Here is a 14,118-nt window from a genome sequence, read left to right as displayed (position 1 = left end):
TTGGCCTACTTAAACAATGCCTTGAGATTGGGTAGAGTGCTTGAGTAGTTTACGTATATACATATGCCTTAGAATCCATTAAGTTCATTTGACATTTGATTAGTTTACTAAAACATGTCTTAAAGATTTACTAAATCACTTAAGTAGCCTACTTAATCACATGTCTTATAACTTGTTAAACCACTCGATTAGTTACTTAATCACATGTCTTAGAACTTTTTAAACCAAATGCTAGATTACTTGAACACGTTTTAGAAGGGATTAAATCACTTGATTGACTTGCTTGGACACATGCCTTAGAACTGATAAGTTATGATTATATGAAAGCTAGGACTTGACAACTTAAGGGCCTCTTCAATTATATATGAGATTTTCTTAACCATGCTACCAAATTTCCATAACTTCTTCTCTGAGTATTGTATTGATTTTAAGACACATGTGACTCAAAATCTCTCTTAGGAAACTTCCATTGAAGAGAGTCTGTACTTAGGGTGTAACGGGATTGATTTTGATAAAAATTAGACCCTCGACATGAAGGTTATGATTAGTGGCAAGTTGATTCATGGGACTTACCATCTATAGAGTGATTTCACTTACCTGACTATGGAATGAACCTTGCAAACCTTTATCACTACTGCTGTTTACTCGTATTTGGACCATGCATACCGTCTCATTTTAGTCGCTGCATTTAATGATTTCAACACTTCATTCCTAATCAACATACGGTAGTAGTTCCCTCATATGGAGAATAGATTGGCCACGTGTTGATGGGCTCTATACACACCTTAAGGCGGTAGACTCATGGGTCGAGGATGGTGGTCATGGGACACTATGCCCGAGCCGTCAGCCTACGCTAGTGACGAGCCCCCATAGTGACATTGAGTTTATTTAAACTGGCTGATTGTAACTGGACTAATAATGGTTTAGCTAATCATGCATACATGACACAGACCAGCATCTATCGCTAACGTACGTGATGTACAATTGACAGTCATTATGCGGTACGTGATGTACACATGTGATGTGCTTCACTAACTGTCAGCCTCTGTCCGACTGGATGAGCATTCCCAAGTCGATGATTGCATGGGTGACGAGCCCAATCTCCGCATGGATGAGCATCCTCATGACGATGATTGCATTCACGCATCCATGCATATAATAAGGCTGTATTTACTATGTTTTGGGTTGCCTGGATGTTTTATGTTATTTCATGTCTAGGGCGGCGGTGTGTAATCTTAAGAGAAAATCACACCGAGCTGGCCACTCATTCATCAATGTTCAATCGTACAAAGGATGCAGGTACAGGGGCCGATGGATACGCAGAGGACCCGAAGGCAGCTATAGTTGAGGAAGAGCTCTATGATGAGGAGCCGCAACAGGAGGCGGCTGCTTATTTTGGATTAAATCAATAGACTATTTACTTATATCCATTTCAATACATTTTGAGATTTGAGGTTTTATATATGGGCCCCAGCTGAGTGGCCCAGCATATCGCTTTTAGTTGGGTTACATTTATACTATGCTTAGTTTCATTAATCGCACTTTGATTTGGTTTGATTATCTTTTTTATTATCAGTTAACACCCGGGTTTTCAGAAACGAGTCGTATACTCGGGTACTGAAAACTGGGGCGTTACAAGGTTCCCGCGATTATCGGGATTTGTTCTTATCTCCTGAAGATCTTGGGAGAGATCTTCGAGTCTCACGAGGATTCTTTGAATCTGTAGTTCACCTTTAAGTCAGATCCCAATGCGGGCGCTGAGTTGGAAATGAATGATACCGTCTTGATCGACAGATCGGCATTCACCATTTTCGACCGTAAGACGATGTTCCCTTCATCTGGGTGTTGAGAGCTTTTGACCTCGCCAGGGGTTTTGTCGATCTATGGCCAATCTATGACCGAGCTATGGCCGGTCTGTGACCGATCTGTGGTTGATCTGTGATCGATCCATGACCAATCTATGACTAAGCTATGGCTGGTCTGTGACCGATCTGTGATTGATCCGTGACCGAGCTATGGTCGATCTGTAATCAACACGTTGCTAATTTATAAGCAATCCATAACCATCCTTTAGCCGACGTATAAATTAGGTTGGTATTTCAACCACGTATGTGAGCTTGTAAGCTCTTTGTGTGTCCTTACAATTACATCACTCTCCTCGGAGATTGCTCTGTTTCTGGACATAGAGGCCTTATCAAGCTCGGGTTTCCATGGGCCCATGTTGGTCCAATAGAGTCGGTCCATTCCATAAGCTGACTTGTGGACTTGTAGATTTTCCCCAATAGTGAGCTCCCTTGCTTTTTGAATGAAGTTCGGAAAGTAAGCTCGACCATAGCTAGGTCGAGTTATGCATGGACTAGGTCGAGTCACATTGTCATTAATGTCAGGTATGGCGGACAGCACAGTAGTCGAAGCATTGTCAATCTGTAATCATGACGTGTTGTCTCGTGGCTCGAGGTCACATGAGGCGTCAAGTCATCGTTTCGATGATAAACCAATGAGGTCGCGACACGTGGCATCGTACTCGATATTAGGATCGAGTAGCGCGTCGGGTCACGCCACGTGTCGAGGAGGGGCAGTTGATAGGGCGTCGTACGGCGCGGTATTGATGGGCACCTTAAATGGCTGTCACGTGGCCCGACTATTTAAGGAAAGCCCTAACACTTAGGGTTCCTTTCTCACGCATCTCGTCTTCTCCCTCTTTCTGCTTCCCTGTTCTTTTATGTGCATTCCAGCAACTGTCCTTGTCACAATCCAGTTGAAATTCCATCAATCTCAACTCTGGTAAGCCTCCCTTCCCCCTCCTCCTTTCATGTTTCTATTCGATCATCATGTCTGGTTCCATGAGCTCGCAGGAGGGGGTTTCCGATGGCGAAAGTGGGGCGAATAGTCGCCTTAAGGTAATGTCGAACCCACCTTAGCCATTGGTGGTGATGACGGATGCCGCTTTTCGGTATTCATCATCGAGGAGAGCACTGGAGCAATCCCCAGCGCAAAGACCGACGCCCGCTACTAGGGCGTTGAATCTATCTCTCAGGCGTGAGACGTCGCCCAAAGCACGGGAAGTGAACACGCCCTCAGCAACTAAGCAAGTCGCTGAAGCGCGTGACTCACCTAATGGGAATGGAGCAGGGGAACCCGAGGGCGAGGTGGATTCGAGGGGGCCAGTGCCTTCGACCTTATCTGAGGAAGAGTTAGTCTAGATCAAGCTCGGGTATCACATCCCCGAGTCTGTGATTCTTAGGCTCCCTTTGGTGGACGAACTCCCGAACCGACCTCCTGAAGAGGTAGTAGCAATTTTTCAGGTCACCTTGTAATGCAGCCTGTGATTTCCACTTCAGGGAATTGTTCTGCGTCTTCTGTCCTACCTCAGCTTGGTCCCGGGACAACTGACTCCGAACGGGTGGAGGGACTTGTTCGGCTATGCAATCTTATGAGTTGAGCTAGAGCAACCCGAGCTATCAGTGGATGAGTTCCTCCACTTTACCTTTTTTTTATAATCCGAATTTTTACTCTATAAATATGCATTATAAGTATTCCTACTTGCAAAAAACTCTCTCTCTCTCTCTCTCCCTCTCTCTCTCTTACTACATCCTTTCTTACATTACATATTTCTAATTCTAACTTCTAAGCACTTTACAATCTACATTCTACAATCTACATTCCACTCCTCTCCATCCACATTCCATATCCATATTTCTTTTCTTTTCCTTCAACTTTCAAGAATCAAGAATCAAGAAAGCGTACAAGAATCAAGAATCAAGAATCCAAGATACATCATACATCATACATCATACCATTACCATCCATATTCAAGAATCAAGATTCAAGAGTCAAGAGACTCCTCCTCACTCCTCTAGTCCTCTCCAATCTCCATCTACTAAGTTTTCTAAGTTCTAACTTCTAAGTTCTAAGTTTCTAATTCTAAGTTTCTAACAACTTCTTTCTATCATTTTTTTTATATATTTTGTTTGTTAATTGGTTTGTTACTTTGTTAATTGTTAGTTGTTACAACTTACAATACAAGTTACAAGTTTGAAGTTACAACTTACAACTTACAAGTGACAAGTTACAACTTACAAGTTACATCTTACAAGTTACAACAAGATTTCAAGATCAATACTCAAGTGAAGGGGCAAAGGTGAAGAGGAGACAAGTTACAAATAGACAACTTAGAGTCGAATTTGGAAGTTGAAAGTTGGAAGTTGGGAACCTCTTTTAGATTTGTTACATTTGTAAATTGTAATTTTACTTTTATTTGTGTAAATCTCTCTCTCTCTCTCTCTCTCTCTCTCTCTCTCTCTCTCTCTCTTTCTCTCTCTCTCTACAAGTGTGTAACTCAACAATCTCTCTTTTTCTCATTTTCTTTTCCCTCTTCTTCTCCTTTTAGACCCTTTCTACAAGTGTAAGTATGTAACTCAACTCTCTCTCTTTTTCTCATTTTCTTTTCCCTCTTCTTCTCCCTTTCTACAAGTGTAAGTGTGTAACTCAACTCTCTTTCTCCCTCTTCTTCTCTCTTTCCAGTTTCTACAAGTGTAAGTGTGTAAGTGTGTAAGTGTAACTCTCTCCCTCTCTCTCTCTCTCTCTCACGCCCCGAACTCAGAAACCGGGCTCACAAAATTCCCGATCGCCGAATCCAGCGCCGACAGCCTCCGTAGAACCCCATTTTTGGCTCCCAGCACCCATTTACCAAGTTCCGATCCTGGGATCCTACAAGGAGGATTTCTAATATCAATTTAATTCATAACGAGCATAACCACAAGCATAACCCACGAACAATAACCACAAGAACACCATCACAAAATCCACTATGATCAAAAACTTTTAAGTACAATGCGTGAAAGGAAAATACATAAATCGAAAATCAAGCTCCAGAAGGCCGCTGCACGCTCCAAGCTCAACACTGCTGCAACCTATCATCATCTGCACGCATCTATCGTGCATAAGCTTATAGAAAGCTTAGAGGATAGTGTAAGTGTGTGTACAAAGTAAGTGCCAAGTACTCAATTCAATGTCATGGTCATACAATACCAGAAATACTGGTAATCCATTAATCGTACAATGCTGGAATAAACAGAAATACTAACAAGATCATGAATTATCAGAGTAAACATAAATACTGACAAGATCATGAATTATCAGAGTAAGCAGAAATACTGACAAGTCCATGAGTCATTCAAACATTAGAATACGAAATACAAATCAACTATGCAAATGAGGAGTCCAAGAGAGCCATATATCAAATGCAGAGGATGCAATGGAATATACATTCCTGATGAGTAACACAAATAGCGTCAACCGTACCTAGACCAAATAAATGCAGAGACATAATAACCCAAGATGTCATATGCCGCGGATTTCATGCTATATGCGGTGCGAATGGAATGACCATACTGGAGTGTGAAGTCGGGATGATATTATATAGTATCGCAGGCCATGGGGTCCATCACAAGGGACTTCTATCCAAACCAGTCACATACTTAAATTTGGATAGTCAACTCAATGTGGTAAACTCCTGATCTCAGGTTAGTCGTGCGCCCCAACTGAAATCCTGGTCATTGCGAAGGCACACGTAACAACTACTTGTGCACCACTAACCCGAGTGGATAGTGAATGAATGAATGCATGAATGAGTATGCAACTCTTGTTCACTAAATCCACATATCAGTATAGTTCATCTTTGGGATCATCACCGGGATTTAGTACACTCCAAATAGCACTGTCGCTCTCCCAGCCGCACAGTCCAAGTGAGCGTAAGAAACCTCACTATCCGCCTGGCCAATAGTCTGTCAATACCTATCCGGCACATCGATAGCGGACCCATTCACGAGCTGGTCAAACTTAGCCTAGTATTGCCCCCTACCCTCGAGCGGGTAAGGCCACACCCCCTCCCAACTGACCACGACACAGTGGGAGATGCGGCCTCCTGGTATTCGGCACTCGGGCCCTCATGTATCCACTCGATCTCGACGTCGGGGCGTCTCTTGGCCACGGAAGTTTAGGGATTTCACCCAGGGACATCTATGGCACCCGTATGCTAGAACCAAATATTTTTGATGTCCTATTTGGCCATCCACGGTATGCCTGTAGAGGCTACAGCCCTGATGTCGCTAGGGCGTACAGTAATCATAATGCGAGATGCATGAGTCATACAATCCAGTCATGCATCAATTCTGCGCATACCGCGTGCTCATGTGAGATAACCTCCGCCTATCAGGTAGTCTCATAACAACATGCTCAATGACATATGCAATGATCAACCACATCTCATAACAAACATGTAGATGTTGCGTATGGGCATGTATCATGATGCTATGCTGCCACATACTCATAATCGGTATCAACAACTGGCATCGACAATCAACCTCGACAATGTGGACATTTAACCAACATTGCCCCCAAGGAATAGTCCACATAGAGCCAAACATATAATGGGCCCACGGCCTCACACAAAGGCCTGATATACAACACAGTGGGCCTTATTCAAGGGCCACATATACACAACAGGCGGTTCCTGCTCATGGGCTTCAAATACACGACATGTGGACCCTACACATGGGGCTCGAATACATCAAATGGGTCATGCATCATGGGCCATGAATACATCACAATGGACCTTTCTCATGGGCCTAACATACATCATAATGGGCCTTTCTCATGGGCCTAACATACATCATAATGGGCCTTTCTCATGGGCTTAACATGCATCACAATGGGCCTCTTCATATAGGCCTCACACACATCACATTGGGCCTCGACAATCGGCCTCGATACTCGGTCTTGCCAATCAAAATCAGCCTCGACAAATCGGAATCAGCAATCGGTCATGACAATCGAGATCGATTAATAATCAGAATCAGCAAATCAGTCACAACAACCGAAATCGGCAATTGATCATGATAATCGGCCTAACAAGGCCTAAGGGAAGGTCACAATGTGGATATTTAACCATTATTGCCCATCAACGTGGACATTTAACCAACATTGCTCCCAAGGAGTAGCCCATACAAGGGATTCATACACAACTTAACGGGCCATACATACATCGCATTGGGCCTCAACCATGGGCCTTAGATACATCACAATGGGCCTTACCAAACGGGTTGGAAATACATCACAATGGGTCGCAATATGTGGTGTCAACTGTATGTCTGTTAGGCCACAATACATAGGCCAGAAAATACATCTCATTGGGTCTTACCAAGTGGGTCGTGCCAACGGGCCTTGTATCCAACACGTCATGGTGGGCCTTACACATATCAAATGGGTCCCAACAGATGGACAGTGTGCCTGCTATACACATATCGAGGTGAGCCGTATAAATGGATGGCATAGATGAAATGCATACAACATAATGGGCCCTGCGAATATGCAATAGGTGGGCTTATCGTCCAGCAAGTTCGATGGTGCAGGTCAACATATACATCGTAGTTGGCCCCACGGCACGTCCAGATAGACGATGCTGGAATACAATACATACATTAAGTTGGATGCCACCCCAAAAAACAGATGGGCGGCAGGATTATACATGAGGTGGGTTACCACCGTTCTTGGGTAGTTGGATGGATAGTATAAGACACATACATCAACGTGGAGTCCACCGTCCGACAAACTAGACGAACGGTGGATATAGAATATATACACTATGGTGGGTCACATTTATTTGGGATGGATGGTACGAATATACATCATATGGGCCATAATCACATCATGTCAAGCCTTGCCCCTGGGTCTCAAATACATCATAATAGACATCACTCATGGGCCTCATATATATAACAGGTGGGCCCTACACATAGGCCTCAAATACACAACATGTGGGCCCTATACATGGATCTCATACACATCAAATGGGCCACGTACCTGGGCCTCGATCACATCGAGTGGGTTACATCAATGGGCCGCACTAATGGGCCTCATATAAATCAAAGTAGGCCTCAACAACGGGCCACAAGTACATCAATATAATATATATATATATATATATATATATATATATATATATATATATATATATATATAAATCATCTCAAAAGATCAACTGGACCGCACTTTAAATAATAGTGGTAACAATGATTTCCACCATTAAAATGCTCAAGGCCTACTGTATCATTTATTTTCTATCCACTCTGGCCATAAGGTCACACATACCTGGATTAAGAGGAAACAAATTTTTCTAATGATCTAAAGCTTCTGTGAAACAAATGGTTTCAATGGCAGACATTAAATCCCCACTATTTTATTTTATTTTTTTGCTATATGGTCCACTTGATCCTGATAGATCTGCCTCATTTTTATTTATTTATTTATTTTTTTGACTCAAGCCTCTAAGACAAGCTGGCCAAATGGTTGGACGGTTTGGATGCGACACATGCATCATGGTGGGTCCCACCGTCCAGGTGTGGACGGTGTGGATAAAACACATAAATCATGGTGGGTTCCACCGTCCACTACTGTGGATGGTGCGAAAAACACATACATCATTATTGGATCCCCACCGTCCACTGTTGTGGACGGTGTGAATAAAACACATATCCCATTGTGGGTACATGGGGCCCACCAGAATGTTTATCTGACATATAAACTGTTAATAAGGTCACACGGACCTGGGCCCACCCAAATGTTTATTTTCCGCCCAACCTGTTGATAAGGTCACATGAAACTGGATGAAAGGAAAAACAAATTTTCATATTGACCCAAGCCGGACGGGTCATCAACACTGTTTCCTGTGACGTAGCCACCTGATCAATGGTTGGATGGAGTGGATAGAACACGTACATAACAGTGGGTCCCACCGTCCAGGGGTGTGGACGGTGCGGGGAGAACACATACATGGTGGTGGGTTCCACCGTCCACTGCTGTGGATGGTGGGAATGAAATACATGCATCATTGGGTCCCACATGGGGCCCACCATTTTGTTTACCTGCAATCCAACCCCTTAATAAGGTCACACGGACCTAGATGAACAGGAAAAAAACAAATTTCTTAACGATCCAAAACTTCTGTGATACCCAGAAGGGTTTCAATGGCAGATGTTCAATCTAATGTTTCGTATGATGTGGGCCACATGAGCTTTGTATATGGATGATTCTTGGGGTGGCCCACTGACCGGAGGGGGCCTACAAAATGGACGGTGTGGATATATAACACACATCATAGTGGGGCCCACGGCTGGGACCGTGGGTCCCTGCCTTCACCGTCCACGGCAGTAGGACGTCGTGTGTCCTCACGTCAGGGCTGGCAGCGCCTGCTGCCTAATGCAAGTTTTTTTTTTTTAAATCAATATTTCTGTGGTTTTTCACAGGTGGGGCCAGTATCAAGGAAATCCGACCCGTCCATTTGATTCTACAGCCCCTGATCAACAAAATGAGACCAATATGCGATGTATTTTTGACGAATAGAAGGATCAATGTGGATTTTAACAATAATACCAATATTTCCTTTGGTATGGCCCACTTAATTATCGGATTGAGCTCATTTTTCGGCTCAACGCCTAAAATGAGCTAAGAAACGGAATGGACGGCGTGGATTGTCTACATACATTAGGGTGGAGCCTGCATGAGTGGCCCACCCCAAACTTTAAAAGATTTTTTTTTATTAGCTATTAGTACCCACCCCTATCAGTACACGCACTCCGTGGTAGCCGCTCCCTGCTGCACGTCCAGCGTCCAGGGACGCTGGACGGCATGGATGTACACGGACATCATAGTGGGTGCCACATGGACGTGGCCCACATTTCATCAAGGTAGGTCCCACATCAACGTGGCTCACCTGATTTGAATCCATTAGATACTTGTATTTTTCCGCCACCGTAAGGTAGGGTCCACATGACTTGGATGGTTTGGATAAGACATACATCAAGGTGGGGTCCATCCGAGTGGGCCACACATCACACAAAAATGAGAAAGAGAGAGAGAAGCAGCCACCTCAAGATCTCCTCTTCCTTCTTCCGCCTATAGCCTCTAGAGCTTCCAAGGGGGCGTTTTTAACGATTGAGATGGGCTTTGGATGGTGGGGATGAGAGATAGGAAGGTGGGCCACACCAAACTCTCTCATGGAGGTTAGGACGTGAGTTGCTTGGGAGAAATGAGAGGTAAGAGAGATGAGAGAGATGGGAGATGTGATGTAAAGAGAGAGAGAGAGAGAGAGAGAGAGAGAGAGAGGGATGGGTAAGAGAGTGATGGGTGATGGGGAGAGTTGACTTTAGGGAGGGTAGTTGTACTTGGGGATGGGGGTGAGTGATGGGGCTGATGGGGTGTGTACTTGATATTTGATGGGACATATTTTCTTGGGGTTTGCAACGTGCGGCATTTTCCTCGAACTGAACGCAGGCCCACATCTCCTGGCCAAGGTATCACCTCAGCGCATGAGACTTGACATCAAAACCGCGGCGATGGTGCGGTCATACTGGTACAAGTCTCGGGTCGAGTCGACTCAGATATGAAGGACTCGGCTTGGGATCGCGCGCAAACATTGGTTACAGGTCGCGGGTTGCCGAAATTTGACTAGAAGAACCGTATGAGTATACGAAACGGTACGGTCTAGGATACGGGCCTTACACACACACACACACACACACTCTCTCTCTCTCTCTCTCTCCCCCCCCCCCCCCCCCCCCCCAAGTCACATCTCTTCAGGCTCTTTACTCTTTACTCTTACTTACTCTCTTAGATATTATTCTTTCTTACTTCTTAGTCTCTTACTTTAGTTTTCTTTTTATTTGTAGTTTACTTTCTAGTTTCTAGTTAGTAGCTAGTTAGTTACTAACTAGTGTTGATACACACACCACCATCCACCATCATAATGTCTTCTTCTCAATCTTTCTTTTTGAAGCTCAAGTCGAATGACCCGAGTTGGAAGTATGGGCACTACCAAGTGCTACCGAAAAGACTCACATAGTATATGAGTTATGTGAGTTTGTGAGTTCCGGTGGCATTGCAAGGCACAAGCAACACCTTGCACATTTACCAGGGTCAAATGCAAAAGCATGTGACAAAATTACTACAGAAATCTGAAGGGAGATCGTGGAGTACATGGAAAAATAATCAAGAAAGAAATGCGATAATGCCCTACGTCAGAAGAAATATATGAAACAAGATGCATATGAAGATATAAATGTAGTAAATGTAGATGAAGCTAGTCCCACTCCCCTTACTTCGACAGGACGGTCTAGACCACAAGTATAACCATCGAAAAGAGCCCGAGGGCATGGGCCCATAGATAGATGGTGTAGACCACACCCCAAAGATGTGGTCGACCAAAGGGGTAGAGGGAAAGGGCCGGCTCAAACAACTTTAGAAAACCGGTATAAACAAAAAGATAGAAAAACTACAATTTAATATATTGCTAAGTGGTTTTACCAAACCGGCGTTGCTTTTAATGCCGTTAAATCGAAAAGCTTCAAAGTAAGGCTATAGGTCAATTTAGACCTGGGCTTAAACCTCCTTCATATCATGAAATGAGAGAGACATGCCTAAAAACTGAAGTTGAATATACACAATATTTCATATCCGAATATAGGAAATCATAGAAAATATATAGTTGACCACTAATGGCCGATGGATGGACCGATAAATCCGGTCGGTCTCTCATTAACTTTTTGGTAAATTGTCCAGTTGGGACAATGTTCTTGAAGTCAGTGGATGCGTCGGGCCATTCACACAGGAGAATATTTGTTTAACTAACTAGATAGTGTAGTTAAAGAAATAGGTGAGGAAAACGTTGTACAAGTAATTACAGATAACGCAGCCTCTTATATAATGGTCGGTCATCTTCTTATGGAGAAGAGGCGACGTTTATTTTGGACCCCCTATACGGCCCATCGTATTGATCTTATGTTAGAAGATATAGGTAGATTATTTATAAATGTGATTGCAAGGGCTAGAAGAATCACGGTCTTTATGTACAAACACGTCCTTCTTCTCAATCGAATGAGAAAACACATTGGGGGTAACTTGCTACGTCCAGCAGTCACCCATTTCAGTACAGCCTTTTTAACACTACAAAGGCTACATGCAAAGAAATCAGAACTTAAAAGTTTTGTAGTGTCGGCCGATTTTACAAGTGGGCCTTGGTCAAAGAAGGCTGAAGGGAAACGAGTTCAACAAACAATTCTTTCTCAAAGTTTTTGGACTCAAGTGGTAAAGGCGTTAAAATCATCCGAGCCCTTAACCACTATGTTGCGATTGGTAGATGGGGACAAGAAGCCCGCAATGGACTACATATATGATGTGATGGAGAGAGCGAAAAATAAGATCGTGGACCATTTTAAATATAGAGACTATGATTACATGCCAATTTTAGATATTATAGATAGAAGATAGGGCAGCCAAATGTCATCCCCATTGTATTCGGCTGCTTACATCCTTAACCCAGCCTATTTATTCTCTTCTGCTAATCCAGCAAAAGCAATAACTATGCATATGGTTGGATTTATTGATGTCTTGAAAAGAATGATTCTAGATAGAGGAGAACAGGACAAAATCTCAACTTTGCTGGACTTCTACATAAAAAGTGAAGGGATATTCTTAAAGGATATCGTAATAAGACATCGGACAATGAAATTACCCAGTAAGTACTTCTATAAATGAATGTTAGTGTACTATCAACTATGTACTGAACTCTTACGAATAGTTTTTCTACAAAGTGTCTCTAAGAGACTAAGACTCTAACGGTCTAACCTATACTTAAATTGTTTTTCTCAGCTGACTGGTGGGTTGCCTATGGAGTGGACCCGAACAGTAAGAATTCAGCTCTAAAGAAGTTGACTATGAAGATTCTTGGACTCACGTGTTCTGCCAGTGGTTGCGAGCACAATTGGAGCACGTTTGAGGTGGTTTAGACTGTTTAGTAATTGTTTTGTTTTTTTGTAAACTTTAATTTTTTAGTAGCCTAAGCTAAATTAATTACCTAAATAGCTAATGTCAAATTCGCTTTCTTTCTTCCAGATTCATACCAAGAAAAGGAATCGCCTTGAGCAAAAAAAGCTTAACGACTTGGTTTTCGTTCAATACAATCAAAAATTGCAAGGACGATTCCAAAGTAGGAAAGAAAAGCCCGGCTTCTTTGACCCTATCTACCTAGATGAGTTGGATACAGATAACGAGTGGCTCGTAGAGATGGAGGACCCAGTATTTGCTGGAGAAAATCTGACATGGGCATAAGTTGAAAATGCCGCATATGGATCGACACCTGGTGAAGGTAGTAGTACCACTTAAAGGCGAAGGACGGGGGGAGCCGAGGGGCAATTAGTAGTCGTCAACCCGTTAATGAGATTGAGGAGATTGAAGAAGGAGAAGGTGATAATGATGATCAAATTGAAGATCATCCACCATTGGATGTTGATGAAGTATTAGTACGTACAGATGACAAAAAAACGGAAGAAGAAGAAGTGTATGTGGAAGAAGGAGATAACTTGAATGATAATGATGGTGGTGGTGGTGGTGGTGGTAGTGGACCTGGTGGTGATGTGCCACAATGGATGCTAGATCAATGTATATGATTATTGATTATTGATTAAATAAATAATAAATACATAACTTATTAATTTTGTTTAATGCTTGTCTCATAAGTCCAAAGTGTGTTGATGTTGATGTTGTTGATTGTTGATAACTTGATATTAATAACTTCATATATTATGTATTGTATGATTTGGATTTGTATCATGTACATGTAGTGTTGAATGTTGAATATGGATATTTGATATTTGATATTTCATATTTGTTATTGTTATTTGTTAAATGTAACTAAAATGTTAATTGTTAAGATTTAAGAAGTTAACTATATTGTAATTTGTAAATTGTAAATATATGATGTATCATTATCAATTTATCATACATTCATATGTATGTAATTGGTTGGCTTTATTTTTTTACTTAAATTAAATGTATTTCATGTCCTAATGACATATAATAATTTATTTTGATTTTTCTGAATTTTTTTTAATTTTTTCTGATTTTTCTGATTATTTTTTTAAAATTTTTTTCAAAAATGCGAAAAAAAAAAATATGCAACCGCATGTGCGATTGTGCGATCGCATATGCGCACACGCATATGCAATCGCACAGGATTGCATATGCTATTTAACAACATTGGTCGGTCCCTCTTGCCCGGTTGTC

At 42.4% G+C, this 14,118-nt stretch overlaps 1 protein-coding gene across 1 annotated transcript; it reads left to right on the top strand.

Annotated features, from left to right (window-relative positions):
* Positions 1 to 12,346: 12,346 nt before the first annotated feature.
* LOC131225690 (uncharacterized) lies at positions 12,347 to 13,577 on the top strand. Its single transcript, XM_058221266.1, has 3 exons — positions 12,347 to 12,571; positions 12,706 to 12,836; positions 12,949 to 13,577. The coding sequence occupies exons 1-3, from the start codon at positions 12,418 to 12,420 to the stop codon at positions 13,162 to 13,164; spliced, it is 501 nt and encodes a 166-aa protein (XP_058077249.1). The 5' UTR covers positions 12,347 to 12,417; the 3' UTR covers positions 13,165 to 13,577.
* Positions 13,578 to 14,118: the final 541 nt, after the last annotated feature.

The sequence above is a fragment of the Magnolia sinica genome, chromosome 14 (assembly GCF_029962835.1).
Source record: "Magnolia sinica isolate HGM2019 chromosome 14, MsV1, whole genome shotgun sequence".
NCBI lineage: Eukaryota > Viridiplantae > Streptophyta > Magnoliopsida > Magnoliales > Magnoliaceae > Magnolia > Magnolia sinica.
Note: the sequence above shows the minus strand (reverse complement) of the source record. Positions and strands in the feature narration are given on the sequence as shown.

Excerpts from the sequence above, each read along its gene's own strand:
- LOC131225690 (XM_058221266.1), top strand. The coding sequence starts at position 12,418 with ATGCATATGGTTGGATTTATTGATGTCTTGAAAAGAATGATTCTAGAT. Across the intron at positions 12,572-12,705 it reads TCGGACAATGAAATTACCCA|CTGACTGGTGGGTTGCCTAT; the intron begins GTAAGTACTTCT and ends TGTTTTTCTCAG. Across the intron at positions 12,837-12,948 it reads ATTGGAGCACGTTTGAGGTG|ATTCATACCAAGAAAAGGAA; the intron begins GTTTAGACTGTT and ends TCTTTCTTCCAG.